The 22,948-nt window shown below is 43.3% G+C and overlaps 1 protein-coding gene across 2 annotated transcripts in view; it reads left to right on the top strand.

Annotated features, from left to right (window-relative positions):
- Positions 1 to 22,948, top strand: part of RNF2 (ring finger protein 2) — a 58,178-nt gene that overhangs the window by 16,414 nt on the left and 18,816 nt on the right. Inside the window, exons 2-5 of one of the 2 annotated variants that reach the window (XM_039484839.1) lie at positions 3,889 to 3,960; positions 10,862 to 10,950; positions 11,291 to 11,451; positions 19,207 to 19,422. In XM_039484839.1, the coding sequence (XP_039340773.1) occupies positions 10,864 to 10,950; positions 11,291 to 11,451; positions 19,207 to 19,422 (464 nt within the window). In that variant the 5' untranslated portion in view covers positions 3,889 to 3,960; positions 10,862 to 10,863. The remainder of the gene's footprint in view (positions 1 to 3,888; positions 3,961 to 10,861; positions 10,951 to 11,290; positions 11,452 to 19,206; positions 19,423 to 22,948) is intronic. The other variant, XM_039484838.1, reaches the window with a different exon arrangement.

Below are 22,948 nucleotides of genomic sequence, written 5' to 3' on the forward strand. Positions count from 1 at the left end.
CCAGTACTCATGTATTTGGCTATTTAGAGTCATTAGTGCCAGGAAGTTGTCATTGTTGCTGCTGTCACTCTCCTCTTTTCCTCTTTGAGCAATCCCCTGGACTGCAGTGAGTCAGAGGACATCTGCCACAACTTCAATATGCATACAGTTCTCCTGCACTGAAGGAAAATATGCATTAGTAATTTGCAACAGAACTGAAAGACCATTACTTTTTGACTGAATAACTTCGAATGAATCCCATACCATGTGACAAGTCTTGTGATTCTGTTTTCATGCTGTTGGAAACCTGCATCCTATGCCATAGCTTTTTCAATTTCCAATTTCTGAAGCCATTACCAATAAACACAGATTTTTGTACAGCAATAGGTGATGAAAGCAGTCTGCATGGGAAGCAGTAAGCTGCGTTCATTATTTCATTATATTTTCCCCATGGATATAAACCAAGCCTCTATTTTGAAACTTCTCCACTCATTCTTGTTTAATTGGAAGACAAGACCTTAACTGTGGTTGTTTTGGGCCTTCAGATACAGTTTGCACAATATCACTTGATCCTGGTGGAATCTTACTCCCTGGGCTTACTTTATTACCATGTGGGTTCTTTTCTAGTTTCCGTTCATGGTACCGTATCACTCAGTCATTTCCTTCCACCTCTTTTTATTCTAATGAAGAATCTGATGCTGAATGTTCCACTTCCCATTCTTCTATGATACAGTCTTCTTCGTTATTATCTAAGGTACATAGGTCAGAAGTAATAATGGTAGAGGACTCTCCTACCGATTTCCTCCTCTCCCCCCCCCCCCCAAATTAGGCCTATTCTTGAAGTTGAGGGTATGTCTTGTCAAATTTCAGACAACTTGCTTTTCTTTGATGTATTTTGTTTGCTGAAAAGTTCTGAAATGGTCACCAATCATTTGCTTGACTTTTAAAGAAACTTTATTTCTGTTCAGAAACGGAGGCCTCACAGGTGGGAGCCCAGGTCGATCCCTCTTACAGGCCACTGTTTTGGACTAGTCTCGGCTAGACCTCCCAGGCTAGCTTCCTCTTCCTGCCTGAGTCCACACAGCTGGAAGAAGTTGGGATAGGGGAGGCAAAGGGGGTAGCAGTGCCAGTCCATAGTCCAAGCCTGCAAAGGGGAGTTTGCCTGGAAAAGGGAAGGATCCCTGCACATAGGCTCTCCTGGCCCTACCCTGGCAGCTGGGGATCTGGCCTGGCTACGATCAACCTCCCTTCTCTGGCTCCTGATGTAAACACCAGGTTTATGTAAGTATAACTGCGTTGCTCAGGGGTGTAGATTTTTCACACCCTCTGAGCCACGTAGTTATACCAATGTCAGTTTGTAATATAGACCTGGCCTCAATTACGCTGGTGCATCCCCTGTACGCTGATCATTACCCTGTTCTCTGAGGTAATCGCTGCTTGTATTTCATGAATCACTATCAAAGTCACAGCTCACACACTATAGTAAGGGAACAAAATGCCTCTGCTTCTATTCCACTTCTCTGGTGTGGTGGGGTAGAGAGAAATATTTTTGTGGTGGGAGGCACCCACTACTCCTTGGTGTCATTCCTGGTCCCATTGGTGCTAATGGAAACCCCGTGGGCAACAGTGAAACGATCATCTCTCATTCTGTCTGCTGTCTGGGGAAATATATGGGCCTCAGCAACAGAGTTATTCAAGCAACCACTCCCCATGGACTCTCACTGCTTCCTGAGCAGCCAGGAGGCTTGGGGAAGAGTAGATAAGCAGACACCTTTCTTCTTTCTGGGGTGGGGATGGAGGAAACTATGAGAGAAAGCACCTTCTTCTTTCCTATAATTGTAGATATTTTTGTTGGGGTGGGGAAGGTGACTAAGTTCATCAAAGCACTCTCTAGCAAGAGGGCTGGTCTATAAGATGGAGTGCCCACAAGTAATGTCTAGGGACAGCACCCTGGTAAGAATTCCACCACCTTCCCATTGCCCATCAGCATGACCTTGCTCCCGGATTTGCTGGCAAGCCAGCCCCCACTTGCCTTTCATGTTGGCATCTAACTAGTAGATGTCTGGTGATTCCCAATTGTGCTGCCAGCCCTGTATCTACCCTGCCTGGCAGGGATAATGCAAAAATTAATTTGTTTCGAAAGGTCTTTGGGGATGGAAAACATATGTAAGTGCTCAATCATTGTTTGACTTCTCTTGAGGCATGTAACTTCTATTTGAAGTTTCAACTTCAGAGATTATATAATGAGTTGGTGCATTAATAGCCTTCTAAAATTAGCTTTGATTGCATTTTACAGATCTTAGTCATCTTGAACATAACACACCAGTTAATTTATACATCATTATTTTAAACAATGACTTTACATAACTGTTATTAATTACAAATCATATCTTCAAGAATCATAAGCATGCATAAAGAACCATACTTATGTTATTAGGATAATGATTAAATGATGGAGTCTGAACTCCTGCCTTCTGAACCCTTTGGTCCCAACCCAGAGCACTCTTCTATACCTCAAACTCCTCATCCCTAGCCCCATCCCACAGCCCGCACCCCCAACTGGAGCCCTCACTCCCAACTGCACCCCAGTCCGCACCTCTCCCCCGCACCCTGAACTCATTTCTGGCCCCTCCCTGGAGCTTGCACCCTCAACCAGAGCCCTCATTCCCTCCTGTACCCCAAGCCCAATTTTCTGAGCATTCATGGCCTGCCATACAATTGCTATTCCTAGATGTGGCCCTTGGGTCAAAAAGTTTGCTCACCCCTGGCCTATATGCTTTTCAAGGATTGCTATTATTAATGTGATGACATAAGGGGGTGTGTATGTGTATATGTGTGTGTTTGTATGTGTATGTATGTACGTACACAGGTTTTTGTTTGTCCTCTTGTTATTAAACCAATGGGAGAATTAGTAGTTTGTGTGTATGAGAGAGAGAATGGGAAAGTGCATGCTGAGGAGAGGTGTTTTCTTTTAAAAAACAAAACAAAACAAAAAAACTAATGTTGACAAAGCCGCTGGGGCTGAGAATGGTCTCCTATGTTAAGAGGAATATTTGTAAAGCAGGACAAAGAATTTATTGCACTGAGAAGAGTGGTTTGTTCATAGTGCTGAATAAATGTATTGATTTAAAGTTACGTGTTAGAAGTCAAAACATTCCAGTGCAGTTTGGTCACTGTGGCTGATCATAGAATCCCAGCCTGTCACATGGAATACTGCACATCCTACACAATGTGTATTCAACAGCAGTTTTATATTTGGACACTGATGGAGTTCTGAATTTCTGTTGCTGTATGTACCAGCAGCTACTTCTCTAGTACATGTGCCTCTTATATCAAATAGTTTCTCCTGCAACTTTGGTAGCTTACATAATCATGGTTTAATGTCTGTGTCTCACAGTATGATTCCACAGCTTAAATCTCTGGGAGTCTTTTTAATAAAATGTTAGGATAGATGTCAAATCATTTATGTTACTATCTAGTTGCTCTAGTTTGAGAGACTGGAGCCTGAAATCTTGCAACTGAGGGGTCATCTGGACTACTCAATGTTACTGTGTTGGCACACGATTGTGAAGAATCATATTAGTTTACATGATTAGCCCTAGTCTATGCTTACTAACATACTCATCACTTTGTCAGCTAAGTATGACCAAACATCTTGGCTAATGTGGTTCTGAACACAATTTACAAACACAGTAAAACTTTGTAGTGAAGACAAGCTCTAATAGTCAGTGTATAGTAGTTTAATCATAGTGCTAAATGGGAACTTTGACAGTTGGGGTTACTTTTTGTGAAAGGTTTTCAGTTGCTCCAGATTGGAAATAAGGTTTTGGGAACCCATTTGGAACTTGGTCTGTAGTTCTCTTTGCTGACTTTTTTAATGCTAAAACTCAATTTTCTTTGATTCAGTAGAACTTGATTCACCACACTTTATAAGACATCAAATTCTGGTACTGGAAGAGAGAAGCTGACATACTGAATAAAGTAAGCTTTAGTTTGTTTGTTTGTTTTCCCCTAAGTCTGTTGGGCTCTATTAACTTGAATTAAAGAAGTGCCAAGTCCCCCACTGAGATCAGGGTCTCATTGTGGTAGGCAAAATACAGACATAGCAAAAGACAGTTTGTGCTCCAAAGAGTTAACTATCCAAATAGACAAGACATACAAAGGTTGTGGGAATGGAGGCATGAAGATGTGAAGTGACCTGGCCAAGATCACAAGAAAAAGTTAGTGGCAGAAACAGGACCAGAACCCTGGTCCCCTGACTCACAGTCCAGGACTCCAGTTACTTGACACACTACCTCCCAACACCCTGCTGAGATCCTGGAAGGAAAGCACCATAAAACAACTATTATCTATCTGAAGTCTCCTCTTGTGTAAGATAAACAGTACCAGACTGCAAAAATCCATGAACTGCATGTAAAATAATAATTGGACTGCCAATTCCATGAGAACAATTTATCTCATAAAACTTCTGATGCATCCGGGCAGAAATGGAATGGGAACAACCATTCATTCATTTGCGTGTGTGTGTGTGTAGTAGTTTAGCAATTTTAACTCTAGTCCCAGCCAGGAACTAATTATCTGACTATTTTGAATTGGGTACAGGTTTGGGTGAAAGACAACCTTATTGTATCCAAACTTATACTCTATCCCTAATACAATGAAACTACAGTATCCGTCCAAGAGAGTAAAATGAAATAAATTGTCTTGTTAATTAAAGTTTATTCCTATTAAGCTTCCAGAGCAAGTAGACTCAGATACTGCTTTTAATGGAACATTCTCCCAGTTTTTAAAAATGAAGCTATATTAAAGACTCGTGTTCCCAAAAGTAGGCCTACTTTTTTCTTTGAAAGTTCAAATATCTAATTTTAATTTTTGTTCTGAATAAACAATTGCTGGTTTGTATTTTAATGCTGCTTTTTGTTTTTATGTAATAATAATATAATAAACCTTTAAAAAAGGAGGTAATTGTGCTTAATTATTTACCTAAGTATACTTCACTGCAGGGCTTGGAAAATGTGCTTGGCATTAGCAAGCAGGCATCTTACTCTGGTTGGAGGGAGTGGAGAATTTCTACAGAAAATGAGCTGCTAATAGTAGAAGTAATAAAAACTCCTCTCACGCATATGAATATGAAGATAAAACTTCCAAAATGTAAAGTGATATAATGCTGTTTGCTTAGTCTGTAGGTTGCTCTTTAGGTTCTAGCTGCATACATTTGGTTCTTGTGTATTCCATAACCAAATTTTATCCAGCTAGAACTGAGAGCATTTCCGAAGGTCCTTTAAAATAACAGCAACCTTCTTTTGAAATAAGTGCTGTAGTGATGCAAGTATCAGAGGGGTAGCCGTGTTAGTCTGGTTCTGTAGAAGCAGCAAAGAATCCTGTGGCACCTTATAGACTAACAGATGTTTTGCAGCATGAGCTTTCGTGGGTGAATACCCACTTCTTCGGATGCAAGCAGTGATGCAAGGAAATGTTGGCAAAACGCTCAGAAATATTCTAAACTGGCATATACGTTCAAGGAATCTCTAATGGCTAGAGATGGGATTCTAGACTGGGAGGGCTCTGAATTACTAGTTAGAATTCTTTTGCAGGTGTCTTTGCTTTCTTTTGCTGGTGGATTTGGCTCATGTGCTCAGGGTCTAACAAATAGCTATATTAGGGGTCAGGAAGGAATTTTCCCCCAGGTCAGATTCACAGAGACTCAGGGTTGTTGTTGTGTTTTTTTTTTTTTTGCCTTCCTCTGCAGTGTGCAGCACGAGTCACTTGCTGGTTTGAACTAGAGTAAATGGAGGATTCTCAGTAACTTTAAGTCTTTAAATCAAGATTTGGGGACTTCAGTAACTCAGCTAGAGGTTATGGGCCTATTACAGGAGTGTATGGGTGAGGTTCTTTGGCCTACAATGTACAGAAGATCAGACTTAAATGATCATGATGGACTCTTCTGGCCCTAAAGTCTATCTAAATGATTGTCATCTCATAACAGGTTCCCACCCCCCTCTCCCTTTTATGGTATTTGATAAAAGACGTAGAGGAGGTGACCAGGCAAATCTCACTAACAAATGGTACACCTCTACCTCGATATAATGCTGTCCTCGGGAGCCAAAAAAATCTTACCACATTACAGGTGAAACCGCGTTATATTGAACTTGCTTTGATCCACCGGAGTGCGCAACCCCGCCCCCCCGGAGCACTGCTTTACCGCGTTATATCTGAATTCGTGTTATATCGGGTTGCATTATATCGAGGTTGAGGTGTATAGTATTTAAACAGATGTTAGTTTGTATTCTGCTATCATCTTCACCATTTGATAATGGTCAAGTTTTGTGTTACAGATATTCTGTGGGAGATGTTGTGCAAAGGAGGGGCAGCATTCCTTTTCCTTTGCCCATAAATAGCAGTAAATATTGTGTGTGTTGGTTTAGATGTGCTGGGATCATGTATAGAAAAAAGAAATGAATACCATATCAAATTGGGGGACAGGAAATGAAAATTAAACAGGCTTCCAGCACTACTTGTTCTCAAATTACTAATCCCTTCTTCTGGATTTTGGGTTTACTGGACTCAGCTGTTGCATGAATACCACTATCAAAGCATACTCTGTAATTAAAAAAGTTTATATTTACAACTGCCCTGAGTTTGAAGTCTGAGCCAGTCAGAATGGTTGCAGGTGTTCTAGTGACTCTGACATCAGTAATGAGCAGATAGGTATCCCTCTGACTCCTATGTAAATCATATTGCTTGTTGTTAGTGACTCTGAAAAGATGATTGATCTGCTTACTCAAATTTGACTTTCTCTCCCCCTCACAGTCTCCCCTTCTTACAATTTTGTCAAAAGCACATGCTTTTTGTTAATTTTAGCTTGAAAAATCCTGCCTATATGTGAAACTGTTGAACTGTGGCACCCAGATACTATGGTGATGGCATTTTAGAATTACGTATGCGTTTATTAAAAAGCAAAACAAAAATAGCCTCCCATATGCTTTTTGCCATTTTAACTGAACATTTTTGAGGGTACTAGCACAAAGTTGACTTGCAAAGGAAAAGAGGTGCCCTTTTTTCTTTAATGGAACTTTTCAGATTTCTGTCACTTCATAACTGTTTCTCTCTCCCTCTCCTGCCCCCATCCCACCACCCCCAGGCCATTCCCACCCCACCCAACCCTTTTTTTTTTTTTTTTAAATTCAGGTGGGCGGGGTGGAAAGGAAAGGCAGAAAGATCTTTTGTTAAAGATTCGATTTCCTCAGCTCTTATCTGAAGGGATTGTGAGGGTGTTCTCTAGCTTTCCAGGGAGTCTTCCTCAAAACCACAATAGATGAGATCAGGCTAACATTCTCTATTTTCAGTGGGAAAAAAAGCTGGAAAAAAACATGCTGGCCGCCTCCTATGCTTTTTAAATAAAACACAAAATAAAGGATGCAAACCAATTTTGAAGGACATGTTTGAGATCAAAAACGCTTCTCTTCAGTAGTGGGAAAGGTGCCAGTATCTCTCCAATAGGAAACTACTAGTCCAGGGTCAATAAGTCATCCCATCACAGAGATTCTCACCAATCACCACTTTGTCTCTGCTAGTTTTTGGTGTATGATGAGAGGTACAGGTGTGAGGAAATTCTGTCATTAGCTGACCCTTTTCAGTCTGGCTTTAGAACTGGGAACAAAAACTGCTCAGGCCTCCTATGTGGAGAACTGTTTGGAAAATATCCATTGTAGCTGTGGCAGTTGCCTCTACTGTAAGCCACATAGAGGTGCTACAATTCCTGTCTGCGTAGATGGAGTTGCACTCCAGGTACTCTTGGATTCCCATGTAGCAGCAGAAACCTTGTCTTTCTCCAACAACCAAACCCATCTTTTCTTGGCAAAGAGGTAACAGCATTTTCTTTAGACGTGGCTCTCAATTAGCCAGGCCTCTGTCACCTCCAGACTGAATTATTGCAACATTCTCAATCTCTATAGCAATCTAATCATGAAGACTTCTCAGACACCTCAGCTAGTGCAGTACATGGCTGCTTGCTTACTCAGTGGTGTCTCATATATGTAGCATGTTATACCTGTGCACCATAATCTGCACTAACCTTCATTTTGGGGTACAATTTAAAATGCTGGTCATCATCTACAAAGACCTTTTATGGTTTGGGCCCCGTCTACAGTAGACATTGCCTCTCTCCTTATTCACCATCCTGGCAGTTGAGATCAACTTGATTGCTCTTACAGACAAACCCTAGCTAAAGTTTTGTATATCAGGCAGCTGGGCATACCTAACAGACTATGCTTCCCTTGTTGGTCCAAGAGAGCCCCAGGTTTAATGACATTCAGGTCACAGTGCAAGGATTACTATTGCTTAGGCTTTGGCATGGTAGTCCACAGCTATGGGACCTGAAGCATGAATTAATTCAAGGAAATCCTGTGGCCTGTGTTACACAGGCGGTCAGAAGAAATGAACACACTGGCCTTAAAAATCTGTGAACCTATGGAAGTCTGTTGTCAGCTCAGCAAGCGCTCTAGACGTTTCAGATGGAAATCTGTTTGGGGACAGGAACTCTTATTTCTATGTTTGTACAGTGTGTAGCACAATGGAGCCCTGACATGCCTGAGTCTCAAGACACTACAGTGATATAAATGTTAATAATATGCTTACTGTTCACATTAGGTCTCCCCATCCTGTGAGTAACTTGCACCATTGCTGCAGCATCAGCACATCTCCATCAGTACAATCAATAGTGAGAGTGCTAATCTAAACAAGCCGCTGGCTCTGTGCGTGTGTGCATGTGCTCTGTGTTAAATAAATCTTCAGGACCCTGACATACTAGTCAAATCGTTGGCTGGATTCTCAGTATGTGTTCATTTTAGAGTTTACAGTCTGCAGTTAGCTATTCGCAGCATGTCAATTTCAGTAGTCTGTTAGGGCACTAAATTGATGTCTTATTTCTCTTATACACTCAGATGAACATGTCCCTTATGCCATAGAAAATATATTTTTATGCTACTAAAACAGGAGTTGACAGCCTAAATCCATCATCCTTTCCCAATTCTTCTGCCATCTCTCCAACCCCAAGTTATTATTTAGGTGTAATACTTGGCTTGCTGAGAACTACTTCTCATTTGACCATTCCTTTTCAGTAGGAACATATGTGCTCCAAGCACCACGGCCAAGATTAAGATGAACAGGCATAGTAGTAACCTGTGCTGCTTCTTTTATCTCTTCTCCCCCCCCCCCAAACCCCTCAAAAAAGTTATTTAAGCCTGTTCAACCTCCCTTGGAGCAGAGGAGTTGACATTTCTCATCTGGTAATTACTGTCCCTTATACACTTGGTAGTCATACAAAAATAGGACCTGCAACTTGGCTACATGTTGGGATGGTTTGGAAGTGCACATTTAGATTTTTTTTTTTAAAGTGAACTGAAAAAACTTCATTTTTTCCTCTTCTAGTACAGATGTTTGCAACTATAATTTCCCATCATACTGTAGTCTCCTAATTCAGAAATAGCCATGTATACACACACTCTCACAAAATAACTTTCTAGATTGCTCCACGTTCTTTTTGGAGAGAGTTCCTTCTTCCCCTCCTGCCCCCTGTAATTAACTATTTTCTGTCCAGAAACTTTTTTGCGTTCCTTTTTATATTATTTTGATCTTTACCATTTGCATAAGGCTAAAGTAAGACTTTCTCCAGTGTGGCTATAATTGCAATATACTTGTCTACTGGTTTAAAAACTCAGAACTAACTGGGAGTTGGATGACTTGGGTTCTACTCCTAAATCTGACACTGACTCCAGTTTGCAATGTTTTGCAAGCCATGTAAATGTTTCTGTACCTCCCCTTTATGAAAAGGAGGCCTTCCTTTACCTGATTTTCTGTGGACTCATGACCATGTAAAGCATCTTGAAAACCTTGGGTGGATGGTGCTATGGAAATGCAGTCTTCAATTATTTTCATTCATCTCTTATGCTCAACTTTTTTTCAAGTATGCATTGTTGGAGAGAGAGTTGGCTTAACACCCCTCCCCCAATTAAGGAGAGAAACTAGGGTAGTGATAGTAGTTGTTTAGGCATATTGCTTATCTGAGACTTACCATTTCTGATGCTGATTCTCCTCATGCTTTCACCACTGTAAGTCAGAAGTAATTATAGTGAACCCAATGGAATCACACTGGTGTGAGAGGAGAATTGGGCTCATCATTGAAACCTAAAGCTAGAAACAGACTTTCTAAATGTCCCCAAACCCAGCTAGTCTTACTTCATGCATCAGTATTTTTTTAAAACTTGTTAGGAATGAAAACCACCTGTGAGGATTTGAGGGGAAAGGAGAAGGTGAGCATATAGATTGTTCCTATAGGAACACTCCCATCAGAGGGGAGTGAAGGTTGTCTGCGTGTAACTTTAGTTACTCTCCATTCCCTTAGCAAGTCAACCCTACTCAACCACAATGTGTTTTAAATGTCTTTCGGGTATGTATTTGATAGGGTGATGTGTGCAGCTCTTATGCTGTACTTCCTAGGTTTTGTGGTTTTGTCTTACGTTACTGTCCCTTAGCAACCTTAACTGACTTTCAAGATGTGTGTGTTTGAATAACATCGTTGGTTACACTTGTATGATTCCAGTTACGTGAGTGGGATTGCTCGTGTCTAGCTGAGAGTGGCATTTGGTGCTTATTCTGGCTGTTCTTCATCCTATAGGAACCATTTTTCTCATTTCTTCTTTATTAGAATAGAAATTGCAAATGCATCTGCAGAGAACCTGGAGATTGCTGTTTCTGTTAAAATGCTGAACCAGCACTACCATTTAAAGGGGAGGGAATCTGCTTCTAGCTTCAGTTAAACACACTTAAGCTTTTGTTTTATGATTGTTTATGTAATTTTTTCCCCTCTTCTCTTTTTTCCTAGCCATGTCTCAGGCTGTGCAGACCAATGGAACTCAACCTTTAAGCAAAACATGGGAGCTCAGTTTATATGAATTACAGAGAACACCTCAGGTAATACAGGTTAAGAAGATTATTTCATGCAAGGCACTGCCAGAAAAAATAGAGTGTAATACCTTTCTTCTATAAATCATAGAACAGTTTAATTTTGTTAAGTATTTTTTGTAAAATGCTTGGTAAAATCTGTAATTTACTATTTAAAATTGTAACACATTGAAAAACAAAACATAAACAATCCCCACATAGTTACAAATATAAAATTATGTAGCTTGCTTTTATTTTAAAGTGTTTTCTACAGTGTAGTGTATCTCTAATAATTTTCTTACAAAGATTACATTATTTCTATGTAAATAACTCCCATTAATATGATTTCACTTTAATATTTGACCATTAGGAAGCAATAACTGATGGCCTGGAAATAGTAGTGTCACCTAGAAGCCTGCACAGTGAACTGATGTGTCCCATTTGTTTGGATATGTTGAAAAACACCATGACAACAAAGGAATGCTTGCATCGTTTCTGTGCTGACTGTATCATTACAGCTCTCAGGAGTGGGTATGTAAGAAATAATGTATACCTAAGAATCCTGCCTTATTGCAGAGTGAGGGATGGTGGTCAAGAATCAAAATGATACAGTGAGGCCCCTTTGAAGCCCTATGTGTTCAAAGATATGGAAACACACCACTACTAGATTGCAAGGAACCAAAGAACATTGCATCCAGTACCTAAAGTGTGTACTCCAATGTTATTTCAGTGTTTCAATGTTTGTTCTCTTGAGGCAGTCCAGGTGTTGGGAGGAAGTATACCCATTATCTTGTATACACCAATGTAGAAAAACTAAATTATCGTTTAAGGAACAGAAAAAAAAATCCTACTTTCTTAAGCCAGCTAGGTCTAGTAACAATGGATTGTACCACAAGAATGAACTAAACTGTCTCAGTGGAATCTTACCAAATGAATATGTAAATGTATAGAGTACAAGATTCCCTAATGTGTGGAACAAGTATTTATTTTATATTTAAAACAAATCCTAATTGATAACCATTCTTGACTATTTAAATTTAAAAGAATTTGCAATTGCCAGTCTTTTTACCATTAATTCAATGATACAAATATCAAACCTATGACATTATGATAATCATAATGACTGTGTTGAGATGTCCCATTTGATCCCCTTACTATTTTATTTGTGCCTTAGTTTAATCAGAACTGCAGTGATTAAGCCAGATACGTGTTTTTCAACCTTTTTTCATTTGCGGACCCCCTTGGAAATCTTAGATATAGTCCACAGACCCCCGTGGATCCATGGACCACAGGTTGAAAACTGCTGAGCTAGAGAAAATAGATGTCTTGGGGGAATATGGGCAATGCTGAACTACTCTGCAAAAATTAACCCTCCTGTCTTGGACAAGAAAAATTATGCATGTGTAAATAGATTGTTTTAATCTCGTGTCCTGCAAAATGATTCCTATGTGTCGTGAAATGGAAACAAAAAAATTGTCGAGATATTTTCATTCATTATTGAATGAACTGGAACATGCAATAGAAGATGGTCTATTGGTCTCCATTGTGTAAATTAATTAGAAGTTGGAGTAGTAAGAATGTCAGTGAATGAAAACTGTCTGACACAAATATAGTTGCCATTATGGAGCTCTTGCTTTCATTAATCATAGAATCATAGATTATTAGGGTTGGAAGGGACCTCAGGAGATCATCTAGTCCAACCCCCTGCTCAAAGCAGGACCAATCCCTAGATGGCCCCCTCAAGGATTGAACTCACAACCCTGGGTTTAGCAGGCCAATGCTCAAACCACTGAACTATCCCTCCCCCAGCCTGCTGTTGGTCGCAGCAATCAGAACAGGACCCCAGCGCATTTCAGGGGGACGGTGTGCCCGCCACTGGCGTTGGTGAAGGACCCCTCGGCCCCCGGGACACAGGCATGGGACCTGCCTTTCCAGATGCAGCGGCTAATTCTGGGTGCCCAGGCTGCCACCCTCCAAGGGGCTGGGTGCTGCCTGGGCCTCCCGGCAGGGCCGGGGCTGCTCAGCACCGCTCAGGATCAAGCCCCGAGTCTGGCCCCCAACCCCTGCCCCCAGGCTGCCCATGCGGGAAGCCCCCTGGCCCCCCGGCGGGGACCTGCCCAGCCACCGAACCCGCCTGCTGCGAATGGGCCCAGCGGGCTCCCGGGGCGGCCGCACGTTGTGGGAGCCCAGCGAATGTGAATTAACCAAGTCTAAGTAAAATCCTAGTGAAGAAAAGGCAGTTGGTAGTTTTCACATGATTTAGCAGGTCAAGCTAAAGAGTAGGATTCGTCATAGTTTTTAAACTTGATTTACTAACTTGGGTGAAAGCTATGAACTGTCTTGTCTTGACTAGGATGCTAACTTGAGTTAAAAGTATCTTTTTTACATTAATTAAGACACAATTTGAGAGGTTAAGGGGAAGAACCTGTCTGCAAAGAAAAGCAAGACACTTGAATCCTTAAATGTAAATATAAGCTGTGATCACTGCAGACTTCTCAGTGAGAATAACAACTCACTGTCACTCAGGGGAGGGAGTGTAATAACTACTGTCAAAGGCTTAGGCAGAAGGGTCTATTCCTAGAAAATACTAAGAGGATGTTGGATGTACAGTAAATGTCATAGGGAAAGCATAGGAGAACAGGAATTGAGAGGACTTGCAGCCAGAGGGAACAGGGGATATACCGGAGAATTGCACCATCACCAGGAAAAGACCAGTCATGTGACTGGGGACTCCTTACTGAGAAGAATAGATAGGCCTGTAACCAGAGCTGATCCAGAGAACAGAAGGGTGTGCTGTCTGCCAGGTGCTAAGATACGGGATGTGGACCTGAGGCTGAAGAGGATCCTAACAGGAGTGGGAAAGAATCCACTGATTGTCCTTCATGTGGGAACAAATGATACGGCTAGATTCTCACTGGAATGTATCAAGGGAGACTATGCCGGGCTGGGAAAGATGATTAAGGAAATCGAGGCTCAGGTGATCTTCAGTGGGATTCTGTCTGTTCCTAGAGAAGGGCAACAAAGGTGTGACAAGATTAGGACGATCAACAGATGACTCAGGCAGTGGTGCTATAAGGAGGGCTTTGGGATGTATGGCCACTGGGAGGTATTCATGGACAGAGGACTGTTCTCTTGGGATGGACTTCACCTGAGTAGGGAGGGAATAGATTTCTAGGATGGAGGCTGGCACAACTGATTAAGAGAGCTTTAAACTAGGAATTTGGGGGAGATGGTTGGGAGATTTCCAGGTAATCTCCACGCTGGATTTTAACATTGAGAGGGAAGAAAACGAAGTAAGAAAGGATACAGCTGTGGGCCGGAGAATGGACATAAGGAGGAAGGGTAGTGTAGATACAAGTCTAATAGGTGATACTGGTGGTAGAATGTCTGTGCCTAATCGGGTAAAGAATGTGAGTGAAAGTAAACAGCAAAAATTAAGATGTTTATACACCAATGTGAGGAGCCTAGGTTACAAAATGGAGGAACTAGAGTTACTGGTGCAGGAAGTGAAACCAGATATTATAGAGATAACAGAAACATGGTGGAATAGTAGTCATGCTGGAGTACAGGTATTGAAGGGTATATGCTGTTTAGAAAAGACAGATATAAAGGCAAAGGTGGTGGAGTAGCATTGTATATCAATGATGAGGTAGACTAAAGAAATAAGAAGTGATGGAATGGATAAGACAGAGTCTGTCTGGGCAAAAATCACATTGGGGAAGAACGCTACTAGAACCTCCCCTGGGATAGTGCTTGGGGTGTGCTGTAGACCACCGGGATCTGATTTGGATATGGATAGAAACCTCTTTAATGTTTTTAATGAAATACTTGACAATTCCCATTAGTATTTATCAGAGAGGTAGCCGTGTTAGTCTGGATCTGTAAAAAGCAACAAAGAGTCCTGTGGCACCTTAAAGACTAACAGATGTATTGGCGCATAAGCTTTTGTGGGTGAAATACCCACTTCGTCAGACGCAATGGGAATTGTGTGATCATGGGAGACTTTAATTTTCCAGATATAGACTGGAGGACAAGTGCTAGTAATAATAATAGGGCTCAGATTTTCCTGGATGCGATAGCTGATGGATTCCTTCACCAAGTAGTTGCTGAACCAACAAGAGGGGATGCCATTTTAGATTTGGTTTTGGTGAGTAGTGAGGACCTCATAGAAGACATGGTTGTAGGGGACAGCCTTGGTTCGAGTGATCATGAGCTAATTCAGTTCAAACTAGATGGAAGGATAACCAAAAATAGATCTGGGACTAGGGTTTTTGATTTCAAAAGGGCTAAATTTAAAGAATTAAGGAAATTAGTTAGGGAAGTGGATTGGACTGAAGAACTTGTGGATCTAAAGGCGGAGGAGGCCTGGAATTACTTCAAGTCAAAGTTGCAGAAACTATCAGAAGCCTGCATCCCAAGAAAGGGGAAAAAATTCATAGGCAGGAGTTGTAGACCAAGCATCTCAGAGAGGTGATTAAGAAAAAGCAGAAAGGAGGGATCAGCAAGGAAAGCTACCTTATCAGAACATGTAGGGATAAAGCGAGAGAGGCCAAAAGCCATGTAGAGTTGGACCATGCAAAGGGAATTAAAACCAATAGTAAAAGGTTCTATAGCCACATAAATAAGAAGAAAACAAAGAAAAAAAGTGGGACCGCTAAACACTGAGCATGGAGTGGAGGTTAAGGATAATCTAGGCATGGCCCAATATCTAAACAAATATTTTGCCTCAGTCTTTAATGCAACAAATGAGGAGCTTAGGGATAATGGTAGGATGAGAAATGGGAATAAGGATATGGAGGTAGATATTGTGATGGCTTGGATCACAGAAATGCCCTTGGGGCTGCCAACTGATGTGCCAAGACTACTGCCCATTTCCCCTGCCAGCTTGGGACTCCAGCACCCTGTCCTGTTGAGCCAGACATGCCAGTTTGCTCCAACACAGACCCAGGGTCTGAACCATGTGCCCCACAGCTGCGGACTTAACTGATTTTAAGAAGGCAACTTAAGAAGTGTTCCTGTCTTTAAACACTCAGATGCCCAACTCCCAATGGGGTCCAAACCCTGAATAAATCCGTTTTACCTTGTATAAAGCTTATAGAAGGCGAACAATTTATGAGTTTACCCTGTAGAACACTGATGGAGAGAGATGCACAGCTGTTTGCCCCCCCCCCAGGTATTAATACATACTCTGGGTTAATTAATAAGTAAACAGTGCTTTTATTAAATACAGAAAGTAGGATTTAAGTAGTTCCAAGTAATAGCAGACAGAACAAAGGGCATTACCAAGCAAAATAAAATAGAACATGCAAGTCTGTGTCTAAGAAAACTGAATACAGATAAAAACCTCACCCAGTAAGCTTCCTTTTACAGACTAGCCTCCTTCTAGTCTGGGTGCAGCAATCATTCACACTCCCGGGGTTACTGTCGTTTGTTCCAGTTTCTTTTAGGTATCCTTTGGGGTGGAGAGGCTATCTCTTTAGCCAGCTGAAGAAAAAATGGAGGGGTCTCCCACAGGCTTAAATAGACTCTCCCGTGAGTGGAGACCCTCTCCTCTCTCCTATGCAAAGTCCAGCTCCAAGATGGAGTTTTGGAGTCACATGGGCAAGTCATATGTCCATGCATGACTCCGTTTTTACAGGCAGCAGCCATTGCTTACCTGAGGCTGCTACCTTAAACGTTCTCATGTAGACTTCTTATGTGGTTTGGAGCCTTCCAAGATCCATTGTCACTTAAGTGCTTGATTGGGCACTTAATTTGCACATTCCTTTCTCAAGAAGTTGACCAAATGCTTTACAAAGGCTATTTAAAAATCAAGCCAGTACACAGGCAATATTCATAACTTTGTATACAGAAATGATATATGCATACAAATAGGATTAATAGATTCAGTAGATCATAACCTTTACATAGATATATTACATGGCATATGTAGCATAAAACATATTCTAGTTATGTCATATATACATTCATAAGCATATTTCCATAAAGCCTTATGGGGGGCACCGTCACAGATATTACCACATCCGAGGTAGAAGCCACACTCAAACAGCTTAATGGGACTAAATTGGGGGCCCAAGATAATCTTCATTCAAGATTATTAAAGGAACTGTCAGATGAAATTGCAAGCCCATTAGCAAGAATTTTTAATTAATCTGTAAACTCAGGGGTTGTACCATATGACTGGAGAATTGCTAACATCAGGGCTGGCTTTAGGCCGATTCGCCCGATTCCTTTTTAATTTTTACTCACCCGGCGGCATTATGGATCTTCAGCGGCATTTCGGCAGTGGGCCCTTCATTCGCTCCGGGTCTTTGGTGGCATTTCAGCAGCGGGTCCTTGAGTGCCACCGAAGACCCAGAGCGAGTGAAGGACCTGCTGCCGAAGTGCCACTGAAGACCTGAAGTGCTGCTGCGTGAGTACGAATCGGGACCCGCACTTGCTAAAGCCGCCCTGGGTAACATAGTTCCTGTTTTTAAGAAAGAAAAAAGTAGTGATCTGGGTAACTACACGCCTGTTAGTTTGACATCTGTAGTATGCAAGGTCTTGGGGGAAAAAAAATTTGAAGGAGAAAGTAGTTAAGGACATTGAGGTCAATGGTAATTGGGACAAAGTACAACATGGTTTTACAAAAGGTAGATCGTGCCAAACCAACCTGATCTCCTTCTTTGAGAAGGTAACAGATTTCTTAGACAAAGGAAACGCAGTGGATCTAATTTACCTCTATTTCAGTAAGGCATTTGATATGTTCCACATGGGGAATTATTAGCTAAATTGGAAAAGATGGGGATCAATATGAAAACTGAAAGGTGGATAAGGAACTGGTTAAAGGGGAGACTACAACGGGTCGTACTGAAAGATGAACTGTCGGGCTGGAGGGAGGTTACTAGTGGAGTTTCTCAGGGATCGGTTTTGGGACCAGTCTTATTTAATCTTTTTATTACTGACCTTGGCATAAAAAGTGGGAATGTGCTAATAAAGTTTGTGGATGACAAAGGTGGGAGGTATTGCCAATACAGAAAAGGACTGAGATATCATATAGGAAGATCTGGATGACCTTGTAAACTGGAGTAATAGTAAAAGGATGAAATTTAATAGTGAAAAGTGCAAAGTCATGCATTTAGGGATTAACCAGAATTTTTGTTATACGATGGGGATGCATCACTTGAAAGTAACAGGAGGAGAAGGACCTTGGAATATTGGTTGATCACAGGATGACTATGAGCCGCCAATGTGATATGGCTGTGAAAATAGCTAATGTGGTCTTGAGATGCATCAGGCGAGGTATTTCCAGTAGAGATAAGGAGGTGTTAGTACCATTATACAAGGCACTGGTGAGACCTCATCTGGAATACTGTGTGTAGTTCTGGGTCTCCCATGTTTAAGAAGGATGAATTCAAACTGGAACAGGTACAGAGAAGGGCTACTAGGATGATCCAAGGAATGGAAATCCTGTCTTATGAAAGGAGACTCAAAGAGCTTGGCTTGTTTAGCCTAACCAAAAGAAGATTGAGTGGGGATATGATTGCTCTCTATAAATATATCAGAGGGATAAATACCAGGGAGGGAGAGGAATTATTTAAGCTCAGTACCAATTTGGACACAAGAACAAATGGATATAAACTGGCCATCAGAAAGTTTAGATTTGAAATTAGACAAAGGTTTCTAACCATCAGAGGAGTGAAGTTCTGAAACAGTCTTCCAAGGGGAGCAGTGGGGGCAAAAGACATATCTGGCTTCAAGACTAAGCTTGATAAGTTTATGGAGGGGATGGTATGATGGGATAGCCTAATTTTGGCAATTAATTGATCTTTGACTAATAGCAGTAAATATGTCCAATGTCCTGTTAGATGGGGTTGGGTCTGAGTTACTACAGAGAATTCTTTCCTGGGTGTCTGGCTGGTGAGTCTTACTCACATGCTCAGGGTTTAACTGATCGCCATATTTGGGGTCGGGAAGGAATTTTCCTCCGGGGAGATTGGCTGAGGCCCTGGGAGTTTTTCGCCTTCCTCTGCAGCGTGGGACATGAGTCACTTGCTGGAGGATTCTCTGCACCTTGAAGTCTTTAAGCCACGATTTTGAGGACTTCAGTAGGTTAGGGGTTTGATACAGGAGTGAGTGATTCTGAGTAAGATTCTGTGCTGCGTTGTGCAGGAGATCAGACTAGACAATCATAATGGTCCCTTCTGACCTTAAAGTCTATGGTTCTTTGAACTGCATCACAACAGGGAACCCTGGATTACAGCCACGAACAGCATTCATTGTCACCTTTCTTTTTTGTTGGTTTAGAAACAAAGAGTGTCCCACATGTCGTAAAAAGCTTGTTTCCAAAAGATCACTGAGACCAGATCCAAATTTTGATGCCCTCATCAGTAAAATTTACCCAAGTCGTGATGAATATGAGGCTCATCAAGAGAGAGTTCTGGCAAGGATCAGTAAGCACAATAACCAGCAAGCTCTGAGCCACAGCATTGAGGAAGGATTAAAGATTCAAGCAATGAACAGGTATGGGGCTCTAAAGGTGGGTTGTTTGTGTTATTGTAACATTAACTTAAAATTCAAAGCAAATTAAACCATAAAAACTTTGAGTGCTTGATCACGTCGATTCCATTCTAAGTGTGCGCACGCCCATGTGTGCAGCCGTCGGAGATTTTTGCCTCAGTGGTATCCGTAGGGTCGGTTGTAGTGCCCTCTGGAGTGCCGCACCCATGCGTCGGTATATTAGGTGCTGCTGGCTGTACACCCTTTGTTCCTTCTTACCGCCCATAGTGGTTAGTTGCAGCGCCTTTCCCTTGCCTTGCAAGGGCTAGTGGTTCTTCAGTTCAGTCTTTGAGCTTTAAGGCTTTGTAAATAGTTTGTTTACAGTAGTTAGTTAATAAGTAGTTGTTAAGTAGTGTAGTTAGAGATCGAGTCCCAGCAGGGACTTCGCCCCAGGTGGGACATGCCCTGATCTCCAGGTTTTAAGCCCTGCTCTGACTGTAACAGGCCTATGCCTGTTCGTGACCCCCATAGCAGCTGCCTCAAATGCTTGGGGGAATCACATGTGAAGGAGAAGTGTTACATCTGTAAGAACTTTCGTCCCACAACTCAGAAAGAGTGAGACATCTGTTTGAGGGCCCTCCTCCTGGAGGCTGTTCTCTGTCTGGAGTCCAAGCCTTCCTGGCCAGACTCTGTCCCGAGCACCTCAGTCTCGGTGCGCAGCGCACCTCCGGCACCAGTGTCTAAGAGGTCAAAGAAGTGACTCCCTGGCACCAAGAAGGGCAAAGGACCCAGTTCGGGCCGACAACCCACACTGGAGCCACATGGGGATGCCCCCCCCAATGGGGCCCTCTAGCTCCCACAGGGATTTGCCACTGATTCCAGGAGATGGTAGGGGACCCAGACTGGTGGCAGTGATTATGCCTTCCTGGCGCATAGAGCGCAGAGGCCTCTACCAACACCTCCAGCACCGTGTGTGTTGCAGGTCGTGGCAAAGGCTTCCAGTGAGGGCAAGCCAGCCGTAAAGACCCCCAAGAGGGCGGGCGAACGATGCCATTCTTTGGAGATGAGACAGCGCTCTCCATCTCTGCACCCCAGGTCTCTGTCTTCTGTGGGACATCCTACATTGCCAGCACCATGCTCATGGTCTCCCCTCTTGATGCAGGTCACCTAGAAGAAGGCATCAGTCACCGTATTGCCGGCACCAATCATCCTCCCACCAGCTGTCTCAGATCCCCATGGTGGGAGCAGTCCCCACAACCTGAGCACTGATCCTCCTACTCGAGGCACTGGTCTCCTGCGGCAATGGTTAGCCATGAGATGCAAGCTTCAATGGCCCCTCCGTGGTCACCGGAAGGTGTTTCCTCTGGTTTCAGAAATGGAATTCAGTCCTTCTCCAGGACTGCACCGGTGCGAGTGGGCACCCGAGGCTATGTTGACCTCTGCGATGCCGTCGTGGCAGCAAGGCCATTGGCCAGCACAATGGCCCTACTGGAGCAAGTGGGGCATGCCTGTGATGCTGATGCCTCAGTCAGCCCATTCCCCAGTGACCGTCTCAGAGCAACAACCACTGGCACTGGCAGCACCAAGCTCGGTGTGCGAGGCACAGTCGGAGGCTGGGATAGAGGAGCAAGCGCTTACCCCGAAACCCTCTTTCATCGTGGGGGATGATCCCTCAGGGCCCCCCCAGGGACCCAGTTGTCATCCTCATCCCCATATGAGGTGGTGGTGAGCTCTCCTGCACCAGCCCGCCAGACAATTTCAAAGAACATCAGGCCCTGCTTCGTGGGGTGGCTACGAACTTAGGCTTGGAAGTGGAGGAGATGGCCAAACAAGCAGACACCCTGTTCAATGTGCTCTCGGCTTCTACCCCCGTCTGTGTTGTGCTACCAGTACACGATGGGGTCCTAAAAATAGCAAAAGCCCTTTGGCAAATTCCTTCTTCCATCCCTCACACCTCCAAGAATGCTGAGGAAAAAGTATTTCTTCCTGGCCAAAGGGTTTGAATATTTGTATACCCACCCTCCCCTGGGCTCGCTGATAGTCTCGGTGGCCAATGAGAAGGAGAGATAAGGGCAAACCGGTTTGGCCCTCAAGAATAAAGAGGCCAAGACACTGGACCTTTTTGGGAGAAAGATTTATTCGATAGTCAGCCTTCAATTCTGGGTGGCCATCCATCAGGCTCTCTTGGGGAAGTATAACTTCAACCTATGGGACTTCCTCCATAAATTCAAGGACTCACTGCCCCAGGACTTGGCCCAGGAATTCAGGGCCCTGGTGGAGGAAGATAAGATGGTGGAGGAAGATACGACGGAGGCAAGGTGCTCTATCCAAATAGCGTGGGACGTGGACAATTCAGCAGCTACGGTGGTCGCATTGGCGGTGGTCATGAGGAGCAGCTCTTGGCTTCAGACCACTGGCCTGTCCCAGGAGATGCAGGCCTTGATCCAGGATCTTTCCTTTGATGGGAATGGGCTCTTCGCAGAACAGATTGACCTGAGGCTGCATGGACTGAAGGACACTTGGGCCACCCTTTGCTTGCTAGGTCTGCATATGCTGCAGTCGATGAGGAAGCAGTTCCAGCCACTCCCACCGCTAAGACCTTGGCAGCCTCGACAGGGGCCTGCAAGGAGAAGGGATAGAGACAAGATTTGGTCATCGCTGCCTTTCCTCCTCCCGCTTCCCTGTGCAATCTGGCCCATTGAAGCCTCTCACGGCGAGAAGTGCTTGTTTTGAGGATGTGCTCGAGAGCGATGCCCCAGTCAACTCCCTGGATCTGCCTTGTTCTTCCCTCAACCATCATTGTCCCTACTGTTCAGCCTGGTCACGGGTCATCTCAGACCATTGGGTGCTAGACATTGTATCTCGGGGCTACACCCTGCAGTTCTCGGCCACCCCCCTGCCTTCTCTGTCCCTCTTCAGGGACTCGTCTCACAAGCAGCTCCTCATTCAAGAGGTTGAGAACCTCATGCAACTGGGAGCAGTGGAGGAGGTCTCCTGGGATGTGAGGGGAAAAGGATTCTAACTCCTGCTATTTCCTAACTCTGAAAGCGAAAGGGGGTCTAAGACCCATTCTGGACCTGCAGCACCTCAACAAGTTACTCAGAAACTTGAAGTTACACATGGTCTCCCTGGATCTGGGAGACTGGTACGCCACCCTCGATCTGAAGAATGCCTATTTCCATATCTGCATCTTCCAAGGTCACAGACAATTCCTCAATTTTGTGGTGGGCGGACACCATTTCCAGTTCACAGCGCTGCCCTTTGGCCTCTCGTCTGCCTCGAGGGTGTTTACAAAATGCATGGCACCAGTGGCTGCTTACCTCAGGCGCCAAGCGGTTCAGGTCTACCTATATCTCGATGATTTGCTCATCAAGGGCAGATCTCGGGAACAGGTGCAAAGACGCCTCGATCTGGTTCATTCCACCCACCGCAACCTGTGCCTGTTGGTAAACAAAAAGAAATTGATCTTAAGGCCGGTGCAATGAATAGAGTTCATTAGGGCGGTTCTCGACTCCACACGAGCCAGAGCCTTCCTTCTGGAGATGCATTT

This window comes from Mauremys reevesii, linkage group 8 (assembly GCF_016161935.1).
Source record: "Mauremys reevesii isolate NIE-2019 linkage group 8, ASM1616193v1, whole genome shotgun sequence".
In the NCBI taxonomy this organism is placed as follows: domain Eukaryota; kingdom Metazoa; phylum Chordata; order Testudines; family Geoemydidae; genus Mauremys; species Mauremys reevesii.